General features: G+C 41.5%; 1 protein-coding gene across 1 annotated transcript; it reads right to left on the bottom strand.

The window, feature by feature from the left end:
• Positions 1-5,976: 5,976 nt before the first annotated feature.
• On the bottom strand, positions 5,977-13,063 carry LOC308410156 (histone H1-like). Its single transcript, XM_080903319.1, has one exon. The coding sequence runs from the start codon at positions 9,965-9,967 to the stop codon at positions 9,587-9,589; it is 381 nt and encodes a 126-aa protein (XP_080759445.1). The 5' UTR covers positions 9,968-13,063; the 3' UTR covers positions 5,977-9,586.
• Positions 13,064-15,552: the final 2,489 nt, after the last annotated feature.

Genomic DNA, 15,552 nt, shown 5'->3' with positions numbered 1-15,552 from the left:
CCCTGTAGGTGCCACTTGTGATCTAAAGCGTGTCTGGGGTGACTTTCTCTTCACTGTTATCATCACCATCTTGTAGCCCTAGTTACGGTTTATTATTAAGAAGAACATCCAGAGTAACCATTATCTTAATTCAACTAACTCTGTTATACAACTAAATAAATCACTGTAGTATCCAGTTGTCTACTTCAACTTGAAGGGCTGTGAATGTTCACAAAAAAACAAATCCTAGATGTAACACTTTAGCCCCCCGGGTGTCACGGTCTGGCTGGGGCAGACCGTATGTGTTGCAGAGGAGGACTCAAACGCAGACCAAAACGTAGTGTGGATAAACAAAACAAGCCGTTTATTGAGGCTAGCAATGAGGGTAAAAATAATCGGGCATCGGTGAAAACTAAACAATAACCTAAACTGGGTGAACTAATAACAAAACATGAAAAAGCTTAACCATAGTGAACTGACATGGGTACCTGGGGATGAGACATGGATGAGCAGACGACCTGACAACAAATGACTGAAAGCACACGGACTAAATACACACAGGAGGATGATGAGGGAAGTGGGAACACATGGGGAAACAGCTGGCACACATGAACATAATGACGTCACAGTGGGAGAGTAAAACTGAACACGATGAACACAGAAACACCAGACCTCTTCACAATAAAACAGGAAACATAATGAGACATAGACATGACAACCCGAACTTGACAACGTAAGACACAGACATGAAACGCATGAAGAGCAGGGGAGATTTAACATAGTTGGAAACACGAGGGGGAAATAATAAGAACTAGAAACACCTAGGCATGATAACAAATGAACTTAGGAAACCTGAAGGGCTTACATAAACTAAAACTCAAAACGCTGGGTCAACAGACCCAGGATCATGACACCGGGCTCTCACGTTACAAAGAATTCAAAGTAAATAAATAAAAATACAACAATCTGCTACACACACACACACACCAAACCTCAGTAAAACAGTTAGTAAAACATTTAATACACATAAAATTGCCGTGGACGGTTTATATAAAACGACCGTGGTCCCTGCCATTTTAAAAACTGTAAAATATGGCCGCTTCACTAGTCCCTAAGGACCCCAAAGCTTTACATATCCAGTCATCCACCCATTCACACACACATCCACACACTGGTGATGGCAGCTACATTGTAGCCACAGCCACCCTGGGGCGCACTGACAGAGGCGAGGCTGCCGGACACTGACCACCACCAGTAGGCAACGGGTGAAGTGTCTTGCCCAAGGACACAACGACCGAGACTCGAACCGGCAAGCTTCCGATTACAAGGCGAACTCTCAACTCTTGAGCCACGAACCCTTTTTCTACTAAAGCTGTTAGCTTAGCGGCTAATGGACTTTCCGTCCCGCTACCTCTGATATTTTTCCTCTAACCACTTTTTTCAGCTTTCCTTACTCACCGCTGAGCTGTTTGGATTTCTGAGTCGCGTCCAACTCCCAGCAGTTTGGCTTCGGTAACGCCAGTTTGCCGAACACATGGAGCTATATGGACATGAACGCACTGGCAAATGCAGAAAGTCATGTGATCAAGGTCAACAGCAAGCTTGACACGTCTTTATTTAAACCAGAATGGCATGACTACATTATTTACATCATACAAAAATGAGTTTCCACTGCTCTTTTTTCTAGCTGGGCTACATCTCCATCACCACATGTAAACTGGAGGGCTTCTCATGATGATGATGTCACAATTGGACCATTTCTGACACTTTCCTGCATCAAATGGGGAAAGCCCTAAGGCTGCGATGTAAGCCACTGCATGATGAATCCTTTACAGTAGCAAGCAAGCACTGCTCTTCATTTTATTCCTGTAATGTTTTCATTTGAGGGCATTTTGTACAATATGGACAGTGCATCAGAGAAATCATCAAATGTTTAAAGAACTGCGACTCAGTCCTTTAACAAGTATCAAAGCTGCTGCTGCAAATCAATGTTTTTAAATTATTGATGACCTCGTTAATCGATTTTACAAGAGAGTGTCAGGAGTGTGTCCAGTTACATCTGACATTAAGATACTTCCCAGCTGAAGGACCTAGGTTATATTTCCTTGCTTACTTTACTCGTCAGTTCATTACTACAACAGTCATGTTTTCTAAGGAAACGTTTTTGCATGAAATGTATTAATTGTAATCATATGATGTAAGGTTTTATTTGAAATAACTGCTAGTGATTATCATTTATATCAAAAGCTGAATCTAGATCACAGGAACATACTGCAGCATCAACCGCAGGTGATATGAATACACCTGGAAAAATTAAAATGTATTAAAGTTTATTTTAAAAAACTGTTGTCAGCTCCACAAGTGTCACGGTCCTGGATCTTTGACTCCGAGTTTTGTTGTTTGGGTCTTTGGTTCTGTTTGTTTTGTTTATTGTATTTTCAGCTACATGTTTCAGTTCTGTTTGTGTTTCCTTCTTTCAGCACATTCCTTGTATTCTCCGTGTTTAGTTAATTCTCCATATTATTTTGTTAGTAGTGTGTTCTTGTGCCATGTCCTTTGGTTTGTCACGTGCCATCATCAGATTTAGCCATGCTGTGTGTAGTTTCTCGTCTCCTGTGTTCCTTGTCAGGTGTCTCATTTCTGTAGTTATTGTTCCCTGGCTTCTGTCTTCAAGCTCCCAGTGCTTCCCTTGTATTTCTATGTTATGTCATATACTTTGTTATTTTTACTGCTGCCTGGTTAATTTCATGTTTGGTCCACTCTCACTTGATCCCTGCCTGCTTTGAGTTTGCAGTTAGGGTTCACATTCTCCAGCAAACCTAATAAAAAGCTTGTAATGAATTATAATTATGGAACTCCAGGTAGTGTTTAGTCATGGGGTCAGTGTTTAGTCATGTGGGTATGGCATATTAAAGATCTTCTCACCTATCAACAAATATGACAAATTATGTTTTCCAATTAGTAACACAATTTAATTTCAGCTGCTTTGAAGAAGAAAAGTCAACAAATATACTGGGCTTTGCTGCATTTGTGCAATGATTCACTTCTCATAGATGAAAACTTGCCATTGGTGGAACACCACAAGTGAAAGCCTCTTTTTGATGGGACCACTTCAATAACTGTAATTAGCTTCCTGATGAAGACTCGCATGGAGAATAAAAGAAACAGATTTATTTTTCTAATTGTTTTCATGAGTCAAACATGAGCGTGAATGAGAGCCTAAATGTGTCCCTCCACATCAAACACAAGTGCACCTTTAAAAAACTGCTGAACTGATGGGCAGTGCTGGGTGTAATATATGCTAAACTTTGCTCTAATGCAGTAATATAAGATGTGTCTCTACTAAATGAAGCAACAGCAGTATGGGTATTGATTAAATACTTGTATTTAGTTCTTCAATTAGATCCATGACGGGTGGATAGAAAAACAATGATCCAAGGTGCTATACTCATACAGCCGATGCTCACATACAATCCGATTGTTCAGTCTGACGTCACTAGCTGTGTCTGGGTCTAAACTCCGCTGCAGGTCCATATATCAAACGATCACTGTGGCATTACTGAGAGTTGAAAAACTGTCTAAAGTCTTTCATCTTTAATAAAATGATCAGCGTTCTGCTCTACCAGGTGTAACAATTGAGTTTAACATTCAGGCATCCATGAAAACGGAATTTATGTCATTAAACGGAGTTAGAAGTTAGCAGGGAGTTAGCTCGCTAGCTTCTATCTAAATACAATATAGCATGTCCTGACTGCGGGGTTTTGGAAACAAATTAAAACGTACAGCTCTGTTATCACTTCCAGCATAAATGAAGACAGAAAACTAAACAGCAGTGACGTTTGTAGGGTTACTGAAGTTGGGCTAGCTGGTATATAATGATGTGCTACGTGACCGCTAGCGACACAGCTATGTTAGCATAATATAAACAAGCTAACTTTTTTTCCACTCGATAAAAGTTAACGTGAGTGTTCTCGGTGGTCAGGAACAAATGTAATCGCATGGCAGGATGCTGTAAAAGGACCAAACTTCAGCCAGGAGAACGACTGAGATAATCCATCCACAATACGAGGTTAGTCATTCATATACTGCTGCATAGGCTGGGCTGTAGTTACATCCTAAGGTTTTAAAAACTGAGCTTAAATGAATGATTAGCGGTAATAAAAGCCGAGGGAGGTCAACAGTGATCACTGACTGTTTTAGGAGCTTTTTGAGATCAAATAGAAGAAAATACAAAACATTAAACATGTTAACAACACAAAAGCCATATTAAACACAGACTACTTTAGGCCCGGAAGTAGGATTCGTCACGTCATCACTGAACGACCGGATTATATATAAGACAGCTTTTGATGATACATTTTTGAAAAACAAAGTACATTTATCGTGTATAAGAATTCAAGAAATTACACATTTAAGTTCAAAAACTTGACCTGCTGTTAAAGATTGAGGAGGAAGACTGATGAAGATGGATCACTTTTCCACCATGTCAGTTTACAAATGCCTCAGTTTACGTCTCGTTTGACTGTTTTTCTCAATCCCAAGAGCAAACAGCGTGTTATTGGACATTCTGTAAGTGTTCTTTGAGACCGACTGTTCCCTCCATCATGACACTGATCCTTTCATTTAGACATCAGTCAGACACTGTGGCTCGATTCTGCTGATAGGTTTGTAGCTTGAACCTATTCGCTGGAACGTTAAGACAATATAATTACACTGTAAGCAAGACGCAAGTAGGCAAACTTCTTCATGGTACTCGTGCACGGGAGAGACTGGACAGAGCGCCGTCCCTTCGCTTGACCCCAGTAGCTCTCGTCCGTTCTCCCATACACTGTCCTTTTATTGAGGTTACATGAACATGCATAGGTTCATTAACATACGACGTCTACATACAAACAAAGAGTACCTTGCCTGTGTGTGTGTGTGTGTGTGTGTGTGTGTGTGTGTGTGTGTGTGTGTGTGTGTGTGTGTGTGTGGACTGCTGATCAAAGGGTCAAACATCCTTGGTCAGGAAGAGGGTAGCCTCCCCCTCACCCTAGATGGTTCATCCTAGATAACACGGTGAGGAAATCCTGCAGTTCATCTAAACAAAGAGCACTTAGACTAGAACAGACGCAACTACGTTAATCCTACCATAAAACAATAAGACACGGTATGACCTCTCATGCTCCCAAAGTGCTGTCTAATACACACAAAGTTTGCAGACTATCAAGGATCAAAACCTCTACCAATCTACAACTAATTACAAAACTCTAAGCATATATAAGTAAATATTTCTAAGCATAAATGACAATCAACAATACAAATCTAACATTTCCCCCCTTTTTGACCTTTATGCTTGAAAAGTTCCCAGGTATGAATACCTCATGTCTGACAGTTTCAATGCAAACCTTTTTATACTCAGCATATGTCAAATCACCCTAAATTACTGAAAGGGTACACAGTTTAACAAATGTATTAGCAGTTATCCCATTCCTCATTGATCTCATCTCATGGCAAACTGCATCCCACAAACAAACAAATTGTTAATTTAATAGTGAAAATAAGAAGATAACATTTCCAAAAACATCTCAGCTTGGTGGTGCTTCCTCCAGGTGTGCACATCACATGTCTCTCTGCAGAGTGGTTTGAGTTCTGCAGGGCGACATGAATGTCTCTTCTAGTTGTTTCGTTGTCCATAGGACCAGAGTCCAAATGTATGTAGAATAAACATTCAAACATACCAGTTGGTTTTGTTGTTTGTCAACATGGGTCTCAGCTATTTCCAAAGCTGCAGACCTCTCAGCACTCTAGTTTTATGGCCTCTTACCAGCCCCCATCACCTGACTTCAGACCTTCGTCTTGTGAGGGGGATATTTATGACTCCTTAATTGTCCACGCTCTGCAGAAAAGCTCTCTGTGGAAAGGGTGCTGGGTTCCGTCATCTTACTGCTGTTATGATCCCAGCAGCCTTCAGAGTGTCATCGTATGCACAGTACAGTGGCACAGCATTAGGTGATGTTCATAGGAAACTGCTGTCATCACCACCATAGCTTCTGGTTCCTGTGCTTTCACAGAATCATGATGTCATCCTCGAACTCCTTCTGCGCTGTCGATGGAGCTTGGCACGCTCCCCTCATCCCACGAGTTTTCATGTTCCAACGCTGCTGAAGGTTTAAGGCAGAGCACGTCGTACACCTTAGTTGTCTTCCTCAGCGTCAATATTGAATCTTTCATTTTATTTAAAATCTCCTGGAAGCTCAGTAGCACAGCCCTCTGTGTGATGTCTGCTGTGCTGAAGATGATCTCTGATCCTCCTGAAGCCTCTCTCCTGGCCTCAGCTCCCATCTTGTGGACGAAGTTTCATGGTCCTTGCTGTGGCTCCAAGGTCTGATCTCATGATGGGCCCCAACCAGCTTGACCTTTGACCTCAACCACTGCCTGGCTGTCAGCTATGCCTGGAATGGTTCACGCTTCTCACTGGGCCTCTGAAGATTTCTCAGGAGATTACTGCTGCACCTGTATTTCCTTGCTAAGAAGAAAAACTTCTATTTGGAGAGCATGTCAACAATCATCAAACCACATTCTTTAGTTCAGTGAACTTCACTTATAGGCCATCAAAGCCTCATCTGAACATGGATGCACCACTTGCATAGGTTTAATACTTGTAAATAAACGGCTAATCACACAAATCACTGCAACAATAATAGTAAACATTGTTTAATGTTAATCCTTGCACTCCACCTCTTGACGCATGGACATTCCCATGCGTCAACTCACCAAACCTGGATCCCTGTCTTAAAGAAAAAGATTAGCTAGATCATGTCCCAGGCAACATCAGGGCATCTCCTCTGGAGTAGCTCCGTAACCCAGCAATAAAAGATGTTAGCGTGTCTTGCATATTAAGTTTGCTGAACACCTGGCTCTCCCAGGAGCCTGCATACACACCATCACGGCCTGGAAAGCAAAATCTGGAAGTGAAATCAAACTTCATACCTGTAAACAATTGTATCATAAGAGTAATAAGCATTCAACATCAGCAAGACAAGTGTCATGTGCAGGTTTTCTCAAATCAGTAACTACAACTATTACCCTAATTCACCTCAGACATGGATTATCCCATGTACTCTGTTAACATTAATGTAATCAGTGACTTCTCTTAAGCAAAGTCACTCCACTCATATATTATTATTATGGGTTCAAAAGTGGCCAGCAAATGAGCCCATAATAAACTATTCCATAATTATCGTAATCTCTTATTTGTTGTACCCATGTCACTTGTCCGCTTCAGCTGAATCTTCTAAATGCAGTCTCAGAAAAACAAACATTAGCAATACACATTGACTATCCTGGTGGGCAGGCGTCGGCCATCCACATTCCAGAGGTGCCATAAAACACCATAAAGTTAACACTCGCTGTGGAAAAAGTAACACTGGTCTCATCACAGTATGTCTCAAACTATATTAATTTCTCCATCAACATATAGCCTGTAACTACAGTTTTCTTCACACATAAACCCAGAAATCTTGTAGTAGAGAAACATTAGCCAGTATTCCTATAAATCACATGATCAAACACATGAAGAACCGTAATGCTGTAAAAACGAAAATGCAAATGTTAGCGCTTGCGCAGGCGTATGCATACTTTGTCACAGTTATCTCTGTGAGCACACAAGCTAGTGAATGACACACACATAGTAAATTCACAGACACAGAAAATGTCATTTAAAATGTTAAATCATCACGCAACCTCAAGTGTTGCTGTCATCTTTCTGCTTCTGTAAAGGGAAGCACACACAGACTCATCTGCACCTCTGCCAGGCGGGGGTCAACTTCACACAGTCGTGTTACATCAGTAAAGTCTTGTCAGCTTTTGTCAGCTTTTACCAGTCAGTCAGTTTGTTTTCCTTTCACTCACTCATTCATGCATTCATTCTTTCTTTCTTTGCTGATAGTGGAACCTATCGTCGCATTTAGTTTCCACTCTCAGCAAAATGACGTCATTTCAAAAAGAAAAAGAAGAACTTTAGTTTGGATTACATCGCTGAATCCTTTTGGACTGGGACTGTCATTTAATAATTGTCCCAAATAAGTGGCTTTCTCCAGAGTCCATTTAAATGTGGAGAACTCACTTGGCACAATTGTCTTGACGACGTGTAACGCTTTTAATTCCCGACTTGCAGATCTGCTCAAAGAAAAGAAATTCACAAGCAAAAATCAGTGCTTGTTCAAAAATGAAAAATAAAAAATAACAGAGATTATCAAACCAAACTCTCAGTGCACTGTGAAAGTATCAAAATAAAAAGGCCTTGTTAAGTCATGACACAAACTCCTCATCTCAGGAGGGTAAATCATACCATTAGCATGGTTCATCATACCATCATACTAATTGGCAGGCTCAACTTCACAACAAAAGAAAAATCATCAGCTAGATTCACTCCAAATCAACCATCAGCTGCACCACTCACAACATAAGCCTAATGTCTTATTAGCTATGAGTTTAATTACCAGGTCTGTGCTCTTCACTCATTTAGGCCACAGATCTATTTTATTCAGTTTTCCTTTTTTTCCCTTCATCATAAAACATGTGACATGCTGTCATGCACTTCACAAAAGAAGTTTGTTCAGACGTATTCAGAGTTGTGTATCTAAATACAGGATTCACTCGCACATCAAAGCAGGAAACTCAGTGTTTTGGAGTCTCCACTCAACACACAACAACTCCAACACATCTCATTCACTCGTGCTAGAATTCAGTCACCTTTCATTAATCTAAAACCAATCAACTAATTTGCATATCAGCTATTAACCCACTAAGTTGACAGGACGACAGGAAAGCATGTACAAAATAGTATCACAAAAGACAATTTCCCTCATACAGTAAATTACATGTGCTGCATCAATCAAGCAGGAAGCTTCTCCCAATTTACCATTTTAACAACTAAATTTATTGTCTGATCACTGGTTGGTCAAACCAGGATCTTTTTTCCCACAAAAGTTAAACTGTTGTCCTGCAACCTGGAGAGTCAATTTTTTTTTTTTTTTTTTTAGGATAAATTCAGTATTTGATAACAAGTGTCTGCTAAATTGACACTAATTTAACACTGATGAAAGATAACAAGCTAATTTTCATTACATGTGTTTGTGTTATTAGGCAGGTCTAATGCATGTCTGTGGAGCTGCATCTCCAGCAGAGCATGTTCTTAAAGCTGCCTTTCCTACACACTTCTCTGCTATTATTTAATCATTTCTTAACTAATGTGCTATGAGTCTTCATGAGTCATTTTGTGTTTGGAATTGTTAGTAGGGTTAATGCATGTTCTGCTTGTGTGTGTGATTTTGTATATGTTTCTATTTTCGCAATGTTTCAGACTCCGTCTCAATTTTCCAACTTAAGCAGTCAGTTTTCTTTTCCCCAGGTTTGCTAACCCAAATTTTGATTTCCCACATTAAATAATTCCTATGTGTTCTCACCTAGTCTTCTCACTCTGTTGTCCTCTCCCACTTCAACAGTCCAACAGCCGGCAGTTCTCCTTCAGCTTTGTCCTGTGTCCCACTGTCTCTTCTTGCCATTTTACTCCACAGGTGGCAAATGTCAAACTCCAACTGTTCAGTTCTCCCAAACGTTTTCTTCACATGCACAGTGAAGTCACAGCCACTCTCACTATTGTCCTCTGATGCGGTTGACTTCGTGCTAGTGGCTGAAGTGCTGCTGCTGCTGCCTTCCTGGGCGACTTCTTAGCAGCTGCTGCCGGTTTCTTGGCTTTGGCCGCGGCGGGCGTCTTAGCTTTGGTCTCAGTAACCCTGTTCATCTTGAAGGATCCGGAGGCCCCGGTGCCCTTGGTCTGCACCAGAGTGCCCTTCGCCACCAAACTCTTGATGGCGGTCTTGACACGGGCCTTGTTCTTGTCCACATCGTAGCCTCCGGCAGCCAGAGCCTTCTTGAGAGCGGCCACGGCTTTCACAATCAGCTCGCCCACGCTGAGGCCGACCTTCTTGGGCTTGGAAGTCATCGTCTTCTTCTTCTTGGCCTGAACCTCTGCACAGGGCGCAGGGCGTGTTTATGATGGAGCCTTTCCCACCACAGCGCCGGCACGTTGAACGCATCATGAAGGGTCCATTTCTTTCATGTAGCTATGGTCGCTAGCCAGCATGCTAGCCGCATGTGGCTTGCCCGAGTCACTCAGTCCTTTTTGAGCATTTCAACATGCTGCCGCCGCAGACCCTGGCCTCAGATCCAGCAAGTTTAGCGCGCTGATCTCCAAAAAAGTCCCGAAGGCCAGAAAGACGTCAAATAAGTGTCTCGTGCTGAGAACTCAAACAAAAACTCCTCTTCACGCTGCCATCTTGCTCGCCCCTCCGTGAAATTCAACCAATCAGACAGGAAGATGGGTTTGCTTTCTTCTTCTGCTGCTGTTTATCCACATTACTGCTGCTTGTTGGGACTTTTTTGCTCAGGACTTGATGCTGTCTCTTTATCATGTTATTGCTTTGGAGCTGCATTCCTTGTCTTCAGGGAGGGGTGAGAGCTTGCTTGCTTGTGAGGTTGAGAGACACATGGCGCTGTAAATAAGTCAGCCAGAAACTTGGCCTGCATGTTTCCAATGATGTTAAAATATAACTTTCTTCCGACTGCTGCATGTGGAAAATTGATTCAGGTCTGCTTTTCACCTGAAAGTGACAAACTAAGACATTTTCATTATTATCATCACTGCTTAATCAACACACATCTCTCTCTCTCTGTTTTTGTGAACAGTCCTTTCTTAAAAGCAGAAAATGAAATTGTAGTTGTTTTTGGCTGATCAACACAAAACCTTTTTCCTATGATTATTTTTCTTTTTCACTCTTTTTTTTCTTTTTTTTTCGTTACAATAGCTGGTGACCTGCAGAATCACCGCTCTCACTCACAATCAAAGGCAATTACTTTTACACAGCGCACAAAAACACTGTGATGTCAGACACATTCACACTCACTTTTTCATCTGCATAAATAAACCATATGGCTGGAGATATGTGCCATGGTGATCCATAAGCATGATCACCAGTTTATTTAATTATTTTTAATCCAACAAAACAAATAAACAAAAACATGATGCTGATGCTACACACACACACACGAGTCAAGGTGCAGAAAAACTGCTCATGGAAACGCTGCACACTCTCTGTTTCCCTCTCTTTGAGTAGTTCTCAGACAGCTCTTGATCTGATAATGTGTAGCTTGCTCATCAGCTCAAAAAACAAAAACAAAACTGCAACGCGACATCACACAGTAGTTGCTCTGCCCACAGCGGCAAAGTCTTACACTTTCATATTCAACTCAGCTTCTCCATCATGTACTTTTAGATGTTTCATACAGGGTTCAGCATATTAGTTGTTTTCACAGGTGTGCTCTACATCTCAACAATGGCTCATAATAAGACGACAGTCTTCCACACAGGTCAAGTGCCTCTATGCACTTCATTAGTTTAAATATTTATCTATATCACTTCACCTCACATGTCATTGTACTGAATTTAAGCAACCACAAGCGTAATGTAGATGACTTTTAACAACTATCCACCTCAATTACGTCTATGGTCTGGCACACAGGCTGAAGAGTTAACGTTTTGTGTCAGCAAGGGGTGGGGGGACAGCCACCCACCAGAGCATAGCTGCTGATGTGGGCTGGCCTTCTCCACACGCTCTTCAAGGCTGGTGTGTTTTCTGAAAACTTCTAACATTTTAATCTCTTCCATTTTTAAGCCTGCGATTAACCGCACGGCTCAGGTCCGCGTGAAACCCGCGTGACCGCGCTCGCGTGAACCCACGCAGCTGTGGAGCCGTCGCTCCCTCTCTTTTTTACATAAATACTTTGTGCTGCCAGGAGCAAAGTCCAGCACAAACATCTGTCTCCCTCCGACTCACTCTTGGTTGCTTAGAAACCCATGATAACAACAACAGTCGGTGTCACAGACCACATGTTCTGCTCCGCACACACCCACACAACAACAACAACAACAACAACGACGACAACAAAAACAACACAAAATAGGCCTATCGTCCAGCACAGTCTGGACCCCGCGGAACTTCTCAACGCCCCACAAAGTGGCGGAGAACTCACCTCTAGCCACACAAAGTAGCGAGGAACCCGGGTATCGCTCCACAAAGTAGCGAACTTCTCAACGCCTCACACAGTGGCGGAGACTGCACAACCACACGGTTATAGAGTCGGGCTCTTCTCAACGCCTCACACAGTGGCGGAGACTGCACAACCACACGGTTATAGAGTCGGCCTCTTTAAACTTACTTGGCATTGCTTAGAGTGTAATATCAGCCCGAATCCCGCCGACCGTCATTCATCGAGGAGAAAAGACAGACCGCGAATCCACAGGAACTTCCTGGCTGACGTCAGTCTTTCAGCATGCCTCTCCTCCCCTCGGTGAATGCGATTCCAGGGCTCCGGCATCGAAGGACCAATTAATGATAGGTTTGTAGCTTGAACCTATTCGCTGGAACGTTAAGACAATATAATTACACTGCAAGCAAGACGCAAGTAGGCAAACTTCTTCATGGTACTCGTGCACGGGAGAGACTGGACAGAGCGCCGTCCCTTCGCTTGACCCCAGTAGCTCTCGTCCGTTCTCCCATACACTGTCCTTTTATTGAGGTTACATGAATATGCATAGGTTCATTAACATACGACGTCTACATACAAACAAAGAGTACCTTGCCTGTGTGTGTGTGTGTGTGTGTGTGTGTGTGTGTGTGTGTGTGTGTGTGTGTGTGTGTGTGTGTGTGTGTGTACTGCTGATCAAAGGGTCAAACATCCTTGGTCAGGAAGAGGGTAGCCTCCCCCTCACCCTAGATGGTTCATCCTAGATAACACGGTGAGGAAATCCTGCAGTTCATCTAAACAAAGAGCACTTAGACTAGAACAGACGCAACTACGTTAATCCTACCATAAAATAATAAGACACGGTATGACCTCTCATGCTCCCAAAGTTCTGTCTAATACACACAAAGTTTGCAGACTATCAAGGATCAAAACCTCTACCAATCTACAACTAATTACAAAACTCTAAGCATATATAAGTAAATATTTCTAAGCATAAATGACAATCAACAATACAAATCTAACATCTGCCACCTCCCGTAGACAGACACCAGGGCTTCTTGTCTCGTTTGTCTTTGTGCGTCTGTATTTTACAAAGACATTGTGCTATTAGTTGTATTGGGGTCCAAGTTCTCAAAGCCCAGTTTACAATATGAAGAATCAGATGCATTTCTAATTGATGCTCCTACTTTCTATCATTTCAAATAAAGTACTGCTGCTCTGCTTTTTAGGCACTTATGTGGGTATTATGGATCATTACTTTCAGTTTTGCTCCTACAAATGCAAACCCTGTTTTTCCCTTGAATTGCTATTTTCACAGGTCTGTACTTTAAAATTTGTCTAACCAACATCGTCGATGTCAGCGTTTCTGCACTACATTTAGTCACCCCTCTCTGTTTTCCTCTCAACTGTGGAAAATGTTTTAACTTTGTGCATCAAAACATTGCCTCTGCTAAATACAGTGATGCTCCTCAGAGAATGGACTCTTTTCATTTTGGACACCTCATGAGCTTTCTCCTTACATGGTACATCTATCTATCTATCTATCTATCTATCTATCTATCTATCTATCTATCTATCTATCTATCTATCTATCTATCTATCTATCTATATATGTGTGTGTGTGTGTGTGTGTGTGTGTGTGTGTGTGTGTGTGTGTGTGTGTGTGTGTGTGTGTGTGTGTGTGTGTGTGTGTGTGTGTGTGTGTGTGTGTCTCTCACTGGGTAGATGCTTCTCGTGTATCTTCACCTCCTGGATAGACGTGCCACCTTTTGTCCCCCTGCTGGGAAGGATCTAAGAATATCAACATCACCTCTTCATTGAGAAGCTTGTGAGAAAGATAACCTCCCGTGTTTCCTGGAAGGGCTGCAGGGATTTTGATGTCATGCATCTAACGCTGTTCCCTGTTTTTTTCTGTTATACAGTAGAGCAAGAGTCTTGAACCACCTTTCATTTATTTGTGTTTTGCTTCCAAGGAGCCTACTTTTACCTGATTTTGAAGCAATCTTGAGGAATAGTTGGAGAAGATGTGCTGCAAACCTGAGCTGTGAAGCTAATTTGTTGTGTTCCAGCTTTCTCGTGGGGCACCTTATAATAAGGTCTCAGATGGAGCTTTCTGCTTCCAGTCCAGTATGGATGCTCTATTGTTGTCATCATTATGGTGAACATTAGGTCACCGCTGTTACTTAGTAATTATTTGCTTTAGCTCACTGAGTCTCCCTTTTCTTTCTCGTAGTTGCTTACTTCATACCTTGCTTGAAAACATATGTAACATATATAAGTACTTGCTGATCTCATACCAAACTTCCATGTAGACTAAAAGCACGTTCTAATTCTGTTTTAATATTTATTCTTCATGTTTTTACTTTTGTTTTTTATTTCTTTTCATCTATATGCATTAACTGCTAACCTAGTACTTCCCTCTGGATTAAATAGAATAAACCATGAGGTAGTTATCTTATAGATACATGTGTATATGCAGCACTGTGAGAAAATCTTATTTTTTAGTTATTAGCCTGTGTACCTGACACATGTTTGAGAAATGCTCTTTATTGTTAAGCCACATAACAGAGACTATGAAACCTTTAAAAATGAACCTTCAGTCATGAAGCTTTAACCAGTGTTGTGTCCATAATGGTAACTTGGCAAACAACCAGGCTTAAATGGCTGCAGCCTGTTATAAAAATGAAATTGTTTTTGTGGAATTTATTACAAATGCCAAAGATAACGTAGCTTGACAGGCATAAAATCATAATTTTGTGCAAAGAAGGTGTTTCGCTAACAGCTGATGAACAAAAGGACACACTGTGAAGCTGCATGCCTCGGCAGGTTTGCAAAGTCTGCTTAAATAAATTTGAAGAAACTGGAAAAAATGGAGGAAAAAGAAGTGGCTGGTCTAAAAAAAAAAAGGGTGCGGGGCAAAGCAGATGAGCAGCATCTGAAAGTCATGTCCTTTAAGAAAATAAATCCAGAGAGATGCACCCATCAGCTGATCTCCTACTGTTCACTGAAGACTCATCAGGAATGATTTCAGTGGAAAGGTTTGTGTCGGTCAGCTGTTTGTAAAGAAATGAAAAAGGGTAAGAAGGTGGGCACACCAAATTAGGGGGCTGAAAATGGACCTGGCAACACGTCTTACTCAGGGAAGAATGTGAACGTGAAGTTTTTCAATCCTTAAAATTACAGAAGAGAAAAAGATACAACGCTGTGTTCTCGCCTTGTGTTAGGAGTATCGTTCATAAACGGACTACCAGTTTCTTTTCAAGAAACATTTAAACATTCAAAGTACAGCTTGTAATCTTTATTTGGCCCCATTAAAAAGAATTCTTCTCCAGAAAAGGCAGCAGCTAAATAAGACTCAGATTTTAACACAGCAACAGTTTAAAGGCAGCGCTCCCCAACCTTTTGTGCTCCAAGCACCGGTTTAATGTCAGACAATATTTTCACGGACTTTAAGATGCTGCGGATAAATACAACAAAAGAAAATGATACGACCAAGACAAAAAC

Source organism: Rhamphochromis sp. 'chilingali', assembly GCF_963969265.1.
Source record: "Rhamphochromis sp. 'chilingali' genome assembly, chromosome: 14".
Lineage (NCBI taxonomy): Eukaryota > Metazoa > Chordata > Actinopteri > Cichliformes > Cichlidae > Rhamphochromis > Rhamphochromis sp. 'chilingali'.
Note: the sequence above shows the minus strand (reverse complement) of the source record. Positions and strands in the feature narration are given on the sequence as shown.